This window comes from Typopeltis vanoorti, chromosome 5, assembly GCF_054136105.1.
Source record: "Typopeltis vanoorti isolate ZY-2024b chromosome 5, IOZ_Tvanoo_1.0, whole genome shotgun sequence".
Lineage (NCBI taxonomy): Eukaryota > Metazoa > Arthropoda > Arachnida > Uropygi > Thelyphonidae > Typopeltis > Typopeltis vanoorti.
Window position 1 is genome coordinate 84,292,014 of NC_143553.1, and position 16,782 is coordinate 84,308,795.

Below are 16,782 nucleotides of genomic sequence, written 5' to 3' on the forward strand. Positions count from 1 at the left end.
ATGATTATTATATTCGGCTGTGTGTATAAATTATTATTAACGTCTGACCTCCATGAAGTCAGAAACTCATCGTGTGAGGTACACACTATTGCACACAATGCTCATCAAGTGTGCCTTAAAATAATTCAGTGTGTCTACATTCACAACACTCTCAGGCGCATTCCACTCAATAACCACTCTCCTTAAAAAAACTTGCTCCTCACTCCTCTGCTCACACCATCCTTATACAGTTTCCAGTGCTGGCATCTTGTTCTATTCCCCCCTCTCCCTTTTTATGAAAATTTCTTCCATGTCAACCTGATAACAATCCCTGACAGATTGAGAGGATGTAATTTGCAAAGCCTATTCATGAGACTTTACAAATTACATTTCAATCTGTCCTCATACTTCACATTCCAAAGACCACTGACAACCTTTGTGAATCTTTTCTGGACCCTTTCCAACATATCCTCATTACCATGAAAACCCAGCAACCAGATTTGTGAACAATAATCCATATGATGCCTGATCAATGACATCATAACCTCTCTATTTCTGCATGTTACAGCACGTCTGCATCATAACCTCTTTATTTCTGCTTGTGCAGTGTGGCCACTGAATTTCAGGTTCTTGTCCACCACCACTCCCAGATCTCTCATTTCCTCTACCTCCTTTAAAAATATACTTAAAAATATACTTGCATCCCATCATTGTTTACCAAATTTCAAAACCTTACACTTTGCAACATTGAACTGACAGTTCTACCTACCTACCCACCCATTCATGCAGTCTATTCAAGTCCTCCTGCAAGGCCATAACATCTGCTTGACTCTGCATTGCTGTACCCAATTTTGCATCATCTGCAAACAGTTGCATATCATTAGTTAAACCCATCCCAATATTATTACTATACAAATTGAACAACAATGATCCCAAAACTGACCCCTGAGGAAAGAACACTAGTGACCTTCCTCTTATGGGATACTGCATGTCCATATACAACTTTCTTATTCCTATCTGACAGCCAGTCACTGATCCAACTCAGAAGTCTGTTATCCAATCCATCTGTTTCAATTTATTTAATAATTTGTCATGTGGGAGCCTATCAAAAGCTTTTGCAAAATCCAAGTACATCACTGTATATGCATTTTCCCTGTCCAAGGTATTTGTCACCTTGTTATAGTACATAAGTAAGTTAGTAAAATATGATCTCCCCTTAACAAACCCATGCTGAAAGAATGCTGCTGTTTTCAACCCAATTTGTGGGTGTGAATCCAGCATGCACCTATAGGATAGTGTACAAAATGGGGAAAAAGAACGCTTGGTACACCAACAGGTTGCTGCCATCTTGAAAAAAAAATACTTTGTCTGAAAATGCAAATAAGAAATCAAAATGTGCCTACTTGTAACATTAAAACTGCAGTAAAAATGATCAGAAATTGGACAGTCTAGAAATAAGCTGTGATTAATTTTAAAACCCTCCAATATTGTGAAAATTCTGTGGATTTTAGTAAATAAAAATGGCCCACTGTAATTAATAGGATGTGGAAAATTTGGGAAAAAAAATTCTTTCCTTTAAAGCAATTTTTCCCAAGCTTTCAGTATTCAATACCCCTTTTAAAATTTTGATAACACTGGTGTATCCCCATTCAAGCAAAGGCAGTTTGAGAGAGGTTATATTAATACTTATCATTCAAACATGAATTTTTTAACATTTGTGTTAATAAATTACAAATATGTAAATTTTTAAAAATTATTAAATGCGTGTTTAGCTCTACAAATACTTTGCTTGAAAATGCAAATAAGAAATCAGCAATTGCCTACCTGTAACATTAATATTGCAGTAAAAATGATCAGAAATTGGAATCTGGAAATAAGCTGTGATTAATTTTAAAACTCTCCAGTATTGTGAAATTTCTGTGGATTCAGTAAATACATACAGTACATATAGCAGATTTAGTGGAGATATTTAATGAAATTTAGCAGTTTCCACCCACATGGATTTGAATTATATGAATTTAAATTTGTAATGCAGATTGGATGAACCATGCAGTTTGAATTCATTTGTGTCATTAACCAAACGTGGCCCTGTTGTAGGTCAGTCGACATGTGCCAAGAGACTTTAAAACTTACTTTAGATTTTTTTAGTTATTGAAAAATTAATTATAGAATACCCCTGCACTTATATGCAACAGTACAGTGATAAAAATATAAAAAGTTAAAAAAATAATCAGAATTAAAAAGTGCCACATACCCCTTAAAGATCTTTCATATATTCTTGGGATTACTCATACCACACTTTGGGAAACACTGCTCTAAAGGATAGGGTAATAAAATAACTTGCTAGAGACTGGCAAGAGACACAATACAATGGTAGCCACCTCACTGCTCAATAAATGAGAATATTTGGCATAATTTGTGATAAAACCAACCAAACTATATTCTGTAGTATCTGATATAATGTGATTAATAGGAACATAAACTGCCATAACTAAATAAAACTATGGAATAATTTACGTGATAATTTTTATTTATCATAACGTTTTTGCTCTAGTATAAAGAGCATTCTTAGCATGAATTTTAAATTAAACAGATAACAACAAGACGATCGAATTTTCCATGCAATGGCAAAAACATTCTTGGTAACTCCGGAGACAATCTTGAGACTAATTCATCATGAGCTGACTAGATATCTTTATTTAAAGAAGCTAAGCATTTTTTGTCCTTATAAAAATTTGATCTTCTTATTAGCTATCACCAGTCATCATTTTTTGACTGCTAAAAAGTCAGATAAAATAGTGATTAATATTTTAGGTCGATAATGTAGTTACAGGGATAGAATGTGAGGGGCAGGAAGTATAGTATTTTCAGTGAAGATAGAGAAAATAGGATGGGTAAAGAGGTACTGCTGATAATAGCAGATGCACTGCAGCCATAATAGGAGATTAGGAACTTGGGCATTTGGATGGCAGCCCATTTGAAGATCTGGTGTGAGATAGAGGCTATTAGGACAAAATATACAGTTGATTGCTGCTGTAGGCCAGGAGTGCAAAGGATAATGTGGAAGACATGCATTAGCAAATTAGCACCGTGATGCCAAGAGATAATCAAGCATTATCTCTTGAAACTTACTTGAAACAGCATGTGACAGAAAGAACTCTGGGTTTAGGAGTCATTTGGAGCTGATCATTGGATCAGAAGATCTGTCCATATCCATTGTGACCATGTTGCCTCTAACTATTGAGAGTGATCATGCAGTCTTGACTTAGGGGATTGTGAAATGTGGAATTTTCAGTGGAGAAGGGATATGTAGAACTATAGGGCAGGTGATTATGACAAGCTCAGGAGGCAACTTAAAGCAGTATCGTAGCATAAGAATCTTCAAGGGAAGGACTCTCTAGTAGTATATGGGAGATAATCAAGTGGTACCTGAAGAAAGCATCAGAGAGTATAACTAAAGCCAAGAGGATAAATCAGGATAGCAGTGTTAGATGATTGAGAAGTATCATTTTGCTTCAATAATGAATTACCATGAGTTGGTATAATTAAAAGAATTATAAAAACAGAAAAAAAAACTCATTAAAAACTTTATTAACGTAGAATTTTCACCTAATTATCATTGACATCATTAGTACAAGATCACAAAAAAACGCAATTAAACAATAACAGATAATCTAAAAAGCACCATCTGAGTAGCTAATGTAAGGTAATTCCTCCGCTCAGTACTAAGCTCATTGGAATGCGTGCAGCTGCTGCACAACATCCCTACACAGTACACCTAGAAACAAACAGAACAAGTTCCTCTTCCTTCATCCCTACAACTGCTGCACTGTGGAGCAGTCTCCTACCTGCTGTGTTTCCCAAGGAATACAATTTAAAGTCATTCAAATCAAATGTAAACAAATTCCTCCTTTTCCAATCCACTACCCATACACGGTACTAATGTACTATAGGTTCACCAACCAACCTCCTGTGTATGGGCTCAACATAAAAAAAAACTACAAAGGTCAATAATTGCCTTTCTGTGATTTTCTATTGACAATGTCTATGATACTTAGTCAAAAATTATACGTTAATAAAGTTTTTACATCAGTTTTCCTCTATTTTTGTAATTCTTTTAATTAAGAATTATCATTAAGCAGGAGTTCCAAAAAAAATCATTGGTAAAGGGCTCCAGAAAAGATAAGCATGATTTTGTATAATAATTGGCAATATAGTTTGCATTTTAGTATAATATTGTTTATTTTTGATAGCTTAATGTATTTTTGTGATTGTTGGCTTTGTGGAATTGTTACTTGATTTTTTTTTTTTGTTTAATTTTTGAATCTTGATTTGAACAAGGGGTGCTTAAGGGTCAAAGTTATACAACTTTTAAAGGATGCGGAGAACTGACCAGGACTTCTAATCTAATGTCCAATCCTCACCTTCTCGTGGTGCACTCTGTTAGGTATCTACCTAGATACTGAATGAATGAGGATGGACTGGCAATTTGGGATTTAGCTGACCAAATTGTATTCTTATTGACTTAAACCACAACGTAAAATTGAGGGTATAACATGGCAGAATTTCATGCCTGCTGGTTAAACAAGGCCCGAGTTGTTTTCATCAGTGCAAATAGTGCAAAGTCAGTTACCAGAACAAATCCCAGAACACATACCAAACTCAAGGTCAGCAAAGTTCAAGATTGGATATATCAATGTATAAGAAGCATCAATGGAAAAGAAATGGAACTAGCAGAAGAATTGGATAAATATCAGATTACATAATAGGCGTGCCTGAAACCAAGAGGACAAAAACAGGTTAGATCTTTTTAAGTGACAAATACAAAATGTTATATTCAGGCAATAACAATCAGGTAAAAATGGTGTTATAACTAGATTTTTTGCTTGAAGGGTGGTGAACGGGTGGAATAGGTTGCCAGAGTCTGTTGTGGGTACCATGACTATGAATGAGTTCAAAACAAAGTATGATAGTAGTGCCCAAATGTTGGATAGTGCTTGGCATGATGTTTATGGATCTCCTCGATGAATCTAAGGATTCCATGAAGTAGCCCATAATAATAATAATAAATAATAATTTCTAAATTTTGTCTTTAATTGATTTCTCCAGTACCTTGACCATTAACCCTAAGATGTTGATTGGTCTATAATTTGGTAACTCTGTCTTGGAGCCTACTTTATATAGCAGAGCTATTTTTCCCTCCTTCCACTCCCGTGGGATCCTATCACAGCTGAGATTTAAATAATTACACTTTGGAAAAGGCACTGCCATTTTCATAGCACGTTATTATAATATGCTAGCTGATAACCCATCTAATCTCATAGCTTTATTCACGTCAAAGTTCTGTGATATTCTAAGCATATCAGCCTCTGTGACATCTTTTGTGCAATATCTCCATTTGGATGATATACCCTTGCAGTTTGACAGGTATGTTGCTTGTTAAACTACACTGCTATGAAGTAGCTATGGTCAAAGTACTTTAGTTACATTTACCATGTGATTTATGACCTATCTAACCCATGGTCTGATATTACACAGTGTTTAGCTTTCTTACATTTGTCTGTGTATTCTCTAAGAGCACAAGCTGACTTATTTGCCAGGAACATTTGATATGCTTTCTTCTTTTCGTTCACTACCTCTTTAACTTCCTATGTCCACCATGGAGTTCTGATTTTTCTATCCTTGCAGACAACCTCACCACATGCCTCTCTGACTGAATCAATCAGGGTTTTCTTCAAGGCTTGCCACTAAATCTCCAAGGTTTGGTTCCTGTTCTCAAACTCTTTCATTTTTTCTTCAATAATCTTTGTACATTTTAGTCTACAGTTCACATCTGAGAGCTACTCAACTTTTATTCGCTTTAAAACTTTCTTACATGTTATTCTTTTCAATATGAAATTCAATTTTATCCTGCTCAAGACTAAATAGTGATCACTTCCAATTTCAAATCTGTACAGTCTGGTGTCCTGCACCAGGGAGAAAACATCACTATCCACAATAACACAGTCAATGAGACTTTTCTTATTCATTGCCTCTTCTCTCCATGTAAATTTTTGCACATTTTTATGTTGGAACATGGTGTTAATAATAACCACTCCATATCCTGAGCGGAAATATCCAACAGGTATTTGCCATTATTATTAGCTTTCCTCTTTTCTCCAAATTTTCCCAAAATAGTTTTGTATGTCTGACAGTTATTTCCTGCTCTGCTATTTAGATCACCAACAAGGACCAACTTTTCCTTTTTCATTGTGTCAGTTGCTTTCTCTAAAGCATCAAAATTTTCCTCCACTTCTACCCTAGTAGAACCTTCTGTGGGACCATAGGCACAAATAAGTCTCATTGTCCAATTCCCCATTCTTATATTTGCCCACATCACTCTACTTGAGATTGTATTTTGTGTTGAATACTATGGCTACTCTGTCTTTTCCTTGATTGTCATTGCCTGAATATAACATTTTGTATTTATTGCTCAGAAAGATCTCACCAGTTTTTGTCTTTTTTGTTTCGGTCACCCCTATTATGTCGACCTGGTACTTATCTAATTCCTCAGCTAGCACCATTTCTTTGCCATTCAGGCTTCTTATGTTGATAGTACCAATCTTTAACTCTGGTGATATTGAGTTGGGGTGTGCTTTCAGATTTGTTCCACACTAGCTAAACAAAAGTCACGGGAGGACTTTGGGAAGAACATGGAAAATAAATATTAAGAAGATGGTAAGATATTCTGGAGGTTGTTGAAGAAGCTTAGAAATGGAGGAAAGAGTGCTGTAAAAGGAGTTAGAGATGATAAAGGTGACATGAAAATGGGAGAAAAAGATATCCTTGAAGTATGGAGTAATTACTTCGAAAAATTGCTAAATGAAACAACCAGTGATAGCATAGTGGTAAAAACACTCAACAGGCATACAGTCAGGAATACATATCCATACTTGAAGTAGAAAAAGCCATCAAAGGCTTGAAATGTGAAAGGCAGCAGGAGTAGATGATATTCGAACAGAAATGCTGAAGTATGGTGGTATAAAAGTTTTACAGTGTCTGCACTGCATAGTTCAGAAGGCCTGGACAGCAGGACGAATTTCTGATGATTGGAGTAGAGCTCTAATAGTGCCCATGTATAAAAAGGGAAATAAAACTGCATGTGAGAATTACAGAGGTATTTCCCTACCGAGTGTTCCTAGCAAGATTTATGCCAGTATACTTGTGAAACAGTTGAGAACAATTGTGGAAGAAAAGCTTGGTGAAGAACAAGCTGGATTCAGGCCAAATAGAGGCTGTCAGGATCAGATCTTCACTTTATGACAAATCGTTGAGAAAGCATGGGAATGTAACAAAGATCTGTATTTAAATTTACAGTTAAACAGAGGGAGGAAAGATAGTGTGCGTGTTGCCTAGGTATGATAATGACGAGCTGAGCAGGAGCAGTAATACTGAATGACATAATAGCTAGAATGTGTGACAAGAGAGGACTGGAATATGTGGATGCTTGGAGTGTATTTGAGGACAGAGAGGAATTGTATGGGAGGGACCTCTTATATTTGAATGCGGAAGGACATAGGCATCTGGAGAGATTGCTGTTTTCTGAACGAGTCAGTGTGTCCCAGGGAGGATGGTAGCAGGGGTGGCCTCTTGTGGGAATGGATACTTGGGAGAAGGGGAGATGACATCAGGTAACACTGAGCTCAGTGGAGTCTAGATAGGATAATGCTGGGGGTATAGAAACAATGGCATTTATATGCTTTATACTAATGCCAGGAGTATCCAGAATAAGGGAGAGGAATTGGTGGTGCAGATAGCATCAGCCTGGCCAAAAATTATTGGGATCACTAAAATGTGGTTGACAGAAGAGGATATAATAACAGGAATAGAAGTCACTGGGTACAGCATTTTTCGGCAGGATAGGAAGGGAAAGCTGATGGTGGAGTACTGCTTAAGTGACGCCCTGTGTCCTCTGAGAGTGGAGGCTTTGGAAGGCAGTGACACTAATGATTTTGAAAACATATGGTGTGAGGTAGAGGTGGGCAAGACAGGATATTTAGTGGGGTATTGCTACAGACCCAGGAGCACAGAGGGAGAGGACCGGGAGATGTTTTGACAGCGAAGTTTGGCAAGTGCAAGAAGAATGATTGTTATGGAAGATTTTAACTACAGTAGTATAAATTGGAGAGAGAAAGGTGCCTGTAGTAATAGGGGAATGGAATGTCTAGAATTCTTGAGGGACAAATGTCTTAGGCAACATGTAATCGAGGGAACAAGAGGTTCAAGAGTTTTGGATTTGGTTATAGCATCAGAAAAGGTGATAATAACTGAAATGACATCTCTCCCACCAGTTGGAGAGAAAGTGACCATATGGTTTTGACTTGGAAAATGAATAGACATGCAGGAGTATCAAAGAGACGGGAACATATGTGGAATTACAAGGCAGGTGATTATAATAGTCTAAGACGTCAACTTTGGGAAGTTTCATGGAGGGAGGAATTGGAAGGCCGGGATATCATTAGTGCATGGGAAATTGAGAAAGAATGTTTGTTAGCAGCAATGGTAAGTTGTATACCATGAGTGAAGAAGAGGACAAAATTTGGAGTAAAGTGGATGACAAACAATAATAAGCAGGAATTGCATGCAGAAAAAAAGAGGCTATGGAAGAGATATAAGGAGACATAAGGTGAAGAGAAGATGCATGAAGAATATAAGACACAGGCCAGAAGAGTGACTAGTGTGGTAAGGAAAGCGAAACTGGAATATGAGAGATCGGCCCTAAGATCCAAAGAAAATCCTAGGGAATTTTTTAGCTATGTGGCTAGTAGGAGGAGAAATGACTGTGGAAGAATGATATTGTGGGATAAAAATGGGAATAGAGTGACTGATGCAGAGGACATAGTGGAATTGTCCAATGAACACTTTTTATTGGAGTATTTCATCCTGGAGGAGTCAGTTTTAATACTAGGGGGATAGGGCAGGTTCAAGGTTTAGAGGTAAAGGAGGAGAGTGTGTTTCAAATACTGAGTACTCTGGATGTCAGTAAAGCTGTGGGACTGGATGGTATTTCATCATGAGTTTTGAGAGAATGTGCTAGGGAACTGACAGTGCTTTTGACCTGGCTTTTCAATAAAAGTCTGGCTGCTGGAAAGGTGCCCATGGAATGGAAGGAAGGTAAGATAGTGCCATTGCATAAGGGTGGTAACAGACTGAAAGTGTCTAATTATAGGCCAGTTTGTGTGTCATCAGTAGTTGTTAAGATCTTGGAGAAAGTAGTGAGGGATGTATATAGCATTGGGCAGAGGAGGGTGGTGTTATCTGTGAGAGTCAACATGGATTTGTGAAGGGGCACTCTTGTTTTAGCAATATGCTAGCCTTTTATAATAAAGTTACAAGAGCATTAGATGAGGGGAAAGGCATATACTACCATTTTATTATACGTAGGGAAAGCATTTGACAGGTTGCCACATGATAAGCTGATATTTAAGTTGCAGCACATGGGTCTGGATGTTAGATTGGTGAACTGGATTCAGGATTGGCTGTCTGATAGGTATCAGAGAGTTGTGTATGGTGGGACAGTTTCAAGGAGGCAGAGGGTTACAAGTGGGGGTCCCACAGGACTCAGTACTGGAACCTATATTGCTTAACCTTTATATCAGTGACATTGTCAGTGGATTGCAAGGGAATATTCAGTTGTTTGCAGATGATGCGATGCTGATAAGGATTATTAGTAATAGTGCAGATGTGGTAGTCCTGCAAGAGGATTTGAATAAGCTAGATAGATGGGTAAATGAATTGGAGTGTCAGTTTAATGCAGCAAAATGTAAGGTCTTGAGGTTTGGAAAACATCGATGGGACGCTGCATACTCTATGGAAGGAGTTATACTGGAGGAAATAGGGGAAACGAGATCTGGGGTTGATGATCGATAGAAACCTTAAATTTATGGGACATATTGCAAAGGTGGTGAAGGTAACACAGAGGATTGCTGCAATAATGAGGACACTGACCTGCAGAGATAAAAGGGTTATCATTCCGTTGTATAAGTCTCTGATCAGGCCACACTTTCACTATTGTTCTCAGATTTGGTCCCCAGGATTTGAAGGAGATAAATTAACTGTGGAAAGGATAAAAGACGGATGACAAGGATGGTTTCAGGACTGTACAAGGATAGTTAGGAGGATCGGCTGAGGGAATGTGGACTGCAGAGTTTGGTGGATAGAAGAAGGAGAGGTGATGTGATTGTGATTTTTAAACACTGTTGAGAGGTGGTTACAGGATTGACAGTGGAGAGTTCTTTCGCTTGGTTGAACAGCAGGAAGGAGTGATGACAAGTGGCCATCCCTGGAAGTTACGGAAGGAAACTGTGAGCAAGAGGTTGAGGAGTGGTTTCTTTGGATGGAGGATGGTTCAACCATGGAATGCATTGCCTGATGGAGTGGTGAAAGTGAGAACTGTCAATGAGTTTAAGGAGTGGTATGATAAACTTTGTGTTTCTCGGGGGGGGGGGGGAGGAGACTTCCCCTCGATGACTCTTGATAGACTTTGTGTTCCTTAGGGAGGACCTCCCACGATGAGTCTTTTGACTCCATGGAGGCCTGAATAATAATAATAATAATATAAAGTTTTGTCGATCTGGAAAAGGCATATGACAAATTGTCAAGAGAGAAGGTATTCAATATGCTACAGTTATATGGTGTCAATGGGGCATTATATGAAGCAATACTTAGTCATTATTTGAGTTGCAAGTATAATGCCCCATTGACTATTATGTTATACTTCTAAATAAATCCGCTACAAGTTTTCAAGATTCCCTGACTAAATTGAATACTGTTGTAATAGATATGGTATGTAGGTCAATTTTATTATATTTTGTTTTGTTGTCATGGAGACGTATGTAAATGAGCGAGCTCGAGTTTGGAACAGTGCGTGAGGAGAATGTTCAAAGTTTATTGAAAAGAGTTTTAATTAAAGAGATCACGAGAACAAATTAGGCGGGAAGAATGGACATATAAGCGAGGAATGCTGAAAATAGAAGAGAAGGTAAAAGAGGGAAGGTAAGAAGGGAATGTGAGAGAGAAGGAGATAGATAGGAAACAGAGAGAGAGAGAGAGAATTGGCATTCGGTTGGAATCGGAGTATTCAGCATTCGGGGAATCAGAGTGCGATATTAAAGAGTTGGAAAGTCACTCAAGCAGCTAATTTAAGTCTACTAGTCAAGAAGCAGTTAGCTAATAAGTTGTAGAATAACAATTATAGCTATGGAAAACAGCTGAGAGACTATTAAATAGACTAGCAATACTTGAGTTGAGATTTAATTTCAGCACCGACCTTTCAAGGACATACGGAACCTTGAAGCAAAGCACGAAGTTACTAGAGAATAGTAGAGGCTGTAAAGTTGAAGTTTACCGTTAGCTGTGTTTAGAATTATAGTGCCTAAAGAATTATTTGAATGCAGGAGGAATGAACAACTGTGCATATAAAACCTCAAGATAAAGAATTATTGTGTATTGCCTTAATTCATGAGTGATCAGTAGTACTTCATGCAAGAACGTTTGTTTATGTGTATTGTGACTGATGATTAATTCAGTTATTGCTTAGAAGATTTATTTTAATGAGTGCTGTATACTGTTTAAAATGTGTACGGTTATAAAAAGTGTTTGTGTGTAAGTTGACGAAGAAAGAAGATTATCGGTAAGATTATTCCAACCTTTAATATTCCTATATAGAGAAGTGTGTGAGTTTCATCCTAGAATTTCCCTATACTAACAGTAACTATTGCGGAGAATTAGCTGAAGTGTAAAATTAAAGATGTTTGTTTGTGAAGAGGTGTTACTGCAATTTATATTGTATTTTGGAACTTAAGGAACTGTGAGAAGACTGTATTATAGAGATAACAGATTTACCTTTGTCTGAGTCTGTATTATTGAACTTATCAGAGAAGCTAAAATGTTTGTGATATCTTAATTACTGATTTGAACTTAAGTGTAAAATTTGTGATTCTAAAATTAAATGTTTGTTTTTGTTAATCAAGGTTGTATTTTGTCTGAATCTCTTTTACTGCACCGTTCATAAAATATTCGAACTAAAGCGGGTAAATTAAGTAAGTTAAATATACTCGGCCAGTATATATAATAACAACATATAAAGGAAGGGTAGTTGAGAGTTGATTTATCTTCAATTCTTGAACTAATTCAGATATAAAGTGGTGCAGTCTTTAAATATAAATTTTCTTTGTATTTGAATTAGAAATCAATTACAATTTATCAATTAGTTAAGAATATCGTAATAGTAATCATGTCGGATCCAAAGTATATATTAAGAAGAAGTAGGATCCAATAATGGTAAATTAAATATAGAAATAGCCAACAGAATCAACAAAGCTGGTATGGTAGGAAGTCAGTCGAATAAATTTGTATGGAACAAGAGAGAAATTAGTTGTAACACTAAATTAGCTGTATACAACACAGTTCAAACCAGTTTTAACTTATGGATCGGAGAGCTGGGTCAGAAGTAAAACACTTAACCAAAGACTAGAGACTGCAGATATGAGAGTCTTGAGAAAGATTAGAGGCCTGAACAGATGGCATCAATAGCAATATCATATTAAAAACGAGGATATTAGGAAAGAACTAGACATTGTCAGCATCCAGGAATGTGTTAGCAGAGCTAATCTCAGGTGGTATGGTCAGTTAAACAGAATGGGCGAGGCAAGATTAGCAAAACAAGTGTTCTCTGCCAGGTTGGCAGTAAAATGACCCAGAGGAAGACCGAGATATAGGTGGATTGATTACGGTACAAAATGCATTAGACAGTAGAAATATAAGATCTGATAATGTTGGAGTCTTGACAAGTAACAGACTGGTTTGGAGGAAAATTGTAGATAGGAAGTTAGTAATGATGTAAATTTTTCATGTAGTACTATGATATCCTGTACACTCCTTGAGGGCACATGTCAGGAATTTGATGATGATGATGGTCTGATATTAATGTGCTATGGCTTTTCAACTTTTCATTAACTAGGTTGATATCGAAAAGTGAAGTATTCATGTTAATATCCATTGTTTTTTATTGAAAAGAATGATTATGTAAGCATTCTTTTCAATAAAAGAATGCTTACATAATCAAAAGCTTCATTAAGTTAATTTCACGTCATTCTCGATTAATATATGGATTCATAACATATATAATTAAACTACAGTGTTTGCACTGCAGTCTCTCTGTTTAACTGACAAGGTCCAAGAAGTGTTTTGACAATAAGAAAATTACACAGTAATTTAAATGCTGTATTTCAAAAATTTCATTGGAGAAAATCTTTAATATAGTATAATATATAATTTTTATTAGAATTTTGCTGGTGTGAGTGATGTAACTTTCTTTTATTTCTTCAGAAACATCCTGTGATGCTGGAACCTATTTTAATAGGTCTACTCTAGAATGTGTATCCTGCCCTCCTGGAACCTATTCATTAGGTGGAGGTGTTAAATTTGATTCATGGGACCAGTTGCCTCTTGGTTTCCATATATCCTTGGAATCATTTGAAAGTAGTTTTCGATTATTACATGGAAATGTGGCAGGAAAAGTTCCTAATTGTACAGAGTAAGCATGTCATGTACTATTGTTCGTTATTTTTGCTTGTTAGTTTAACATTTTGATTTATAAAATTAGTTGCTTGCATTTTGTGTTTGAAAGTTAATTCTTAAACAGTATACTGCTACTTAAGAATTGTATTGAAAAATCTAGCAAATTTTGTATGCTTCCTACTTTTTTAACATACTTTTCATGTTCTTTTAGTTTATTTTTAAAATAATTTTTAAAATTATTATTCCTAACTCTTAGATGTAATCCTAGTGAATAGCATACCCCCCCTCCATAAAAATTATTGCAAGCTATCATAAAAAAGATGCCTTTCATAATAGCATTCTTGTGTGTGTGTGTGTGTGTGTGTGTGAGTGATTATTCTTACTATACTTCCCTCACTAGGGAAGTATAGTAAGAATAATCACACAAGAATGTCATACCCGTTTGAATTCATTCAGTCTACTTTGTACACATAACATCCAATGGATCCATTCCAATGATGCACCACTCTAAGAGAACAATCAAGCTCTTATCCCCTTGACAACATTGATTCTCAACTTCCAAGGATGTCCTCTTGTCCTTTTCCCACCCTACATAAAATTAAAAAATTGCATCTACTGAAATTCTGCGTGATCCTTCAGACATTTGTAAGTCTCAATTATATCATCCCCTCTTTTGCTTGTTTGCTAGTATCTGCAGTCTACAAAGTCTCAGTCTGACTTCATAATCAATATTCCACAACCCTGATATAATTTTTAACATCCTCTTTTGCACTCTGAGCTTATCGGAATCACCATGGAAACCAGGAAACCAAACCTATGCACAGTAGTCCAAGTGGAGTCTTATGAAGGCCTTGTAAATGAGCAAAATGACTTTGTTATCTTTACATGTCATGGTTCGTTCAGCATTGCAGTTAACCTCTGAGTTGCATTTGCAGTCTTTGCTATATGGCTCTTGAACTTCAACTTCTTATCTACTAAAACTCCAAATCTGATCAGTTTCTTCTAGCATAATCCCATGTATATAATAAGTACATGACTTTACATTTACTAACATTGAACTGATAGCCATTTTCACATGCCCACAATTCTATCCTATGCAAATCATTCTGCAAGTACTACTATCAGCCGCATGCCTGATTACCCAGCCTATCTTTGCATCATCAGCAAACAGCTGTTATCAAATCCTTCCGAATGTTATTAATGTATTTAAATAATTATAATACCAGATAAAAACTCATATTTTCACCTGAGTATCATAGGCATCTTCATTACATGAACACATAAAGGCAATTGATCTTTAACAGACAATTCTAAAAAAATCGCCACCTAAGTAGCTAATGTAAAATAACTAGAAAGGTCTGTAAAATTCCTAACTTTTTAAAAAAACTTAAAAAAAAAATTATATATTATTATTATTATGTGACACCTCCTGGGAGTCCACAGACTCATCGAGGGGAGGGCACCTACTCCACCGTCACCACTCAATCCACCAAGTAAAATGAACCGCATCCAAACCAATGCCATCGACCATGACCACCAACACCCTCACAGACAACCACAAACATCCACGCCCACAGCTGGACTCAAACCCTCAGCCCCTCGGCTTGAGAGCAGATACACCAACCACTCAGCCAACCCAGGCTGGCATGTATGACATGCCAGCTATACATTCTCTGTCATATGTTCTATGTATGACAGTTGTTACATTAGATCACTGTGTTAATAAAAGCATGATTTCAAATTTATTATTTATCCTGAAGATGAATATGATAAGTTGTAGGAAACTGGTTGATTAAACAATTTCTTCCTTCCTTGATGTGTCTTATTTTTAGTTCATACAAGATAAGGCCATAATGGATAACTAACACCACAGAAACATCAAGTCATTAATATGCTGTCTGGTTTTCAAATTTTTATTTATCATTATTCAGATATCTTTTTTTTTACTAGATATGCACAAAATCTTGCAGTTAACTGTAGAAATGTTTAATAACTATTTCTATCATATTAAAGAACAACTTATTTGTATTATCAAAAGAAAAGGCCATGTATGCAGTGCAACAGCCTTATTGATTACAATGTGATATGACTACCATGTATGGCATCTTGTTGTATTATTAGCAATTTACATATGTTTGCTTTAAAAGGAAGTTCTCTAAATTGATACTCACTGATGAGACCTCAAAAAAAAAAAAAAAAAGGTTGAAACCGGTCTGGGTAGTGACTTCTATTACTATTACTATTACTATTATTACGGGCAACTCCAGGGAGTCATTAGACTCATCAAGGGAGGGCCCCAAATCATATTCATCACAACTATTTTACATTCATACAGTATCTATCATACCTCGCCTTAAACTCATTCACTGTCACAGCATCCACCACAGACTCAGGGAGCGCATTCCACTCATTCACTACTCTAAAATTAAAGAACCAAGCTCTAACACCTTTACTAACCACACTTTTGCCCAGTTTCCATGGATGTCCCCTAGTCCTCCCACAACCAGCCCTGTTCTCAAAAATATCTTCTGAATTAATTTTATAGAAACCCTTCAGTAATTTGAATGTCTCAATCATATCTCCCCTCCTCCGCCTATCAACCAATTTTTGCAACCCAGAAATCCTCAACCTGTTCTCATAAGGTTCATTCCACAGATCTGCTATCATCTTGGTCACTCGCCTCTGGATCCTCTCCACCTCCTCCCGATCAAGAAGAAACCTAGGTGACCAAATCTGAGCACAGTAGTCGAGATGGGGTCTTATCAAGGCTCGATACAGAAGAACAATAACCTGCTTGTCAACGTATTCTTCAGCAACCAAGTGATTTGATGAGCTGATTTGGCCACTTTTGCAATGTGTCCCCTAAATTTCAATTCCTTATCCACCAACACTCCTAAATCTCATGCCTCGTCAATTTCCTGGAGCACGGTTCCATCAATGCAGTAAACTGCCGCCAATCTTTTCACCCCAAAATGCATAACCTTACATTTTGCCACATTAAATTGACATCCATTCTCCTTAGCCCAGACCTCCAATCTATCCAAATAATCCTGCAAAATTTTGACGTCATCTGCATTCACTATTGCCCTACCCAACTTCGCATCATCCGCAAACAAATGAACTGTTCCTCTCAGATCCTTTCCTATATCATTTATGAACAAATTAAACAGTAGTGGTTAAAGAACAGAACCCTCCGGCACACCACTAGTCACAGGCCGTCTTGTGGACTCTACTCCTGAGTAA

At 36.7% G+C, this 16,782-nt stretch overlaps 1 protein-coding gene across 3 annotated transcripts in view; it reads left to right on the forward strand.

Annotated features, from left to right (window-relative positions):
- Positions 1-16,782, forward strand: part of LOC150106608 (endosome/lysosome-associated apoptosis and autophagy regulator family member 2-like) — a 594,368-nt gene that overhangs the window by 55,423 nt on the left and 522,163 nt on the right. For all 3 annotated transcript variants that reach the window (XM_090392568.1, XM_090392569.1, XM_090392567.1), the window contains one exon: positions 13,348-13,555. In XM_090392568.1, coding sequence (XP_090248694.1) covers positions 13,348-13,555 — 208 coding nt within the window. The remainder of the gene's footprint in view (positions 1-13,347; positions 13,556-16,782) is intronic.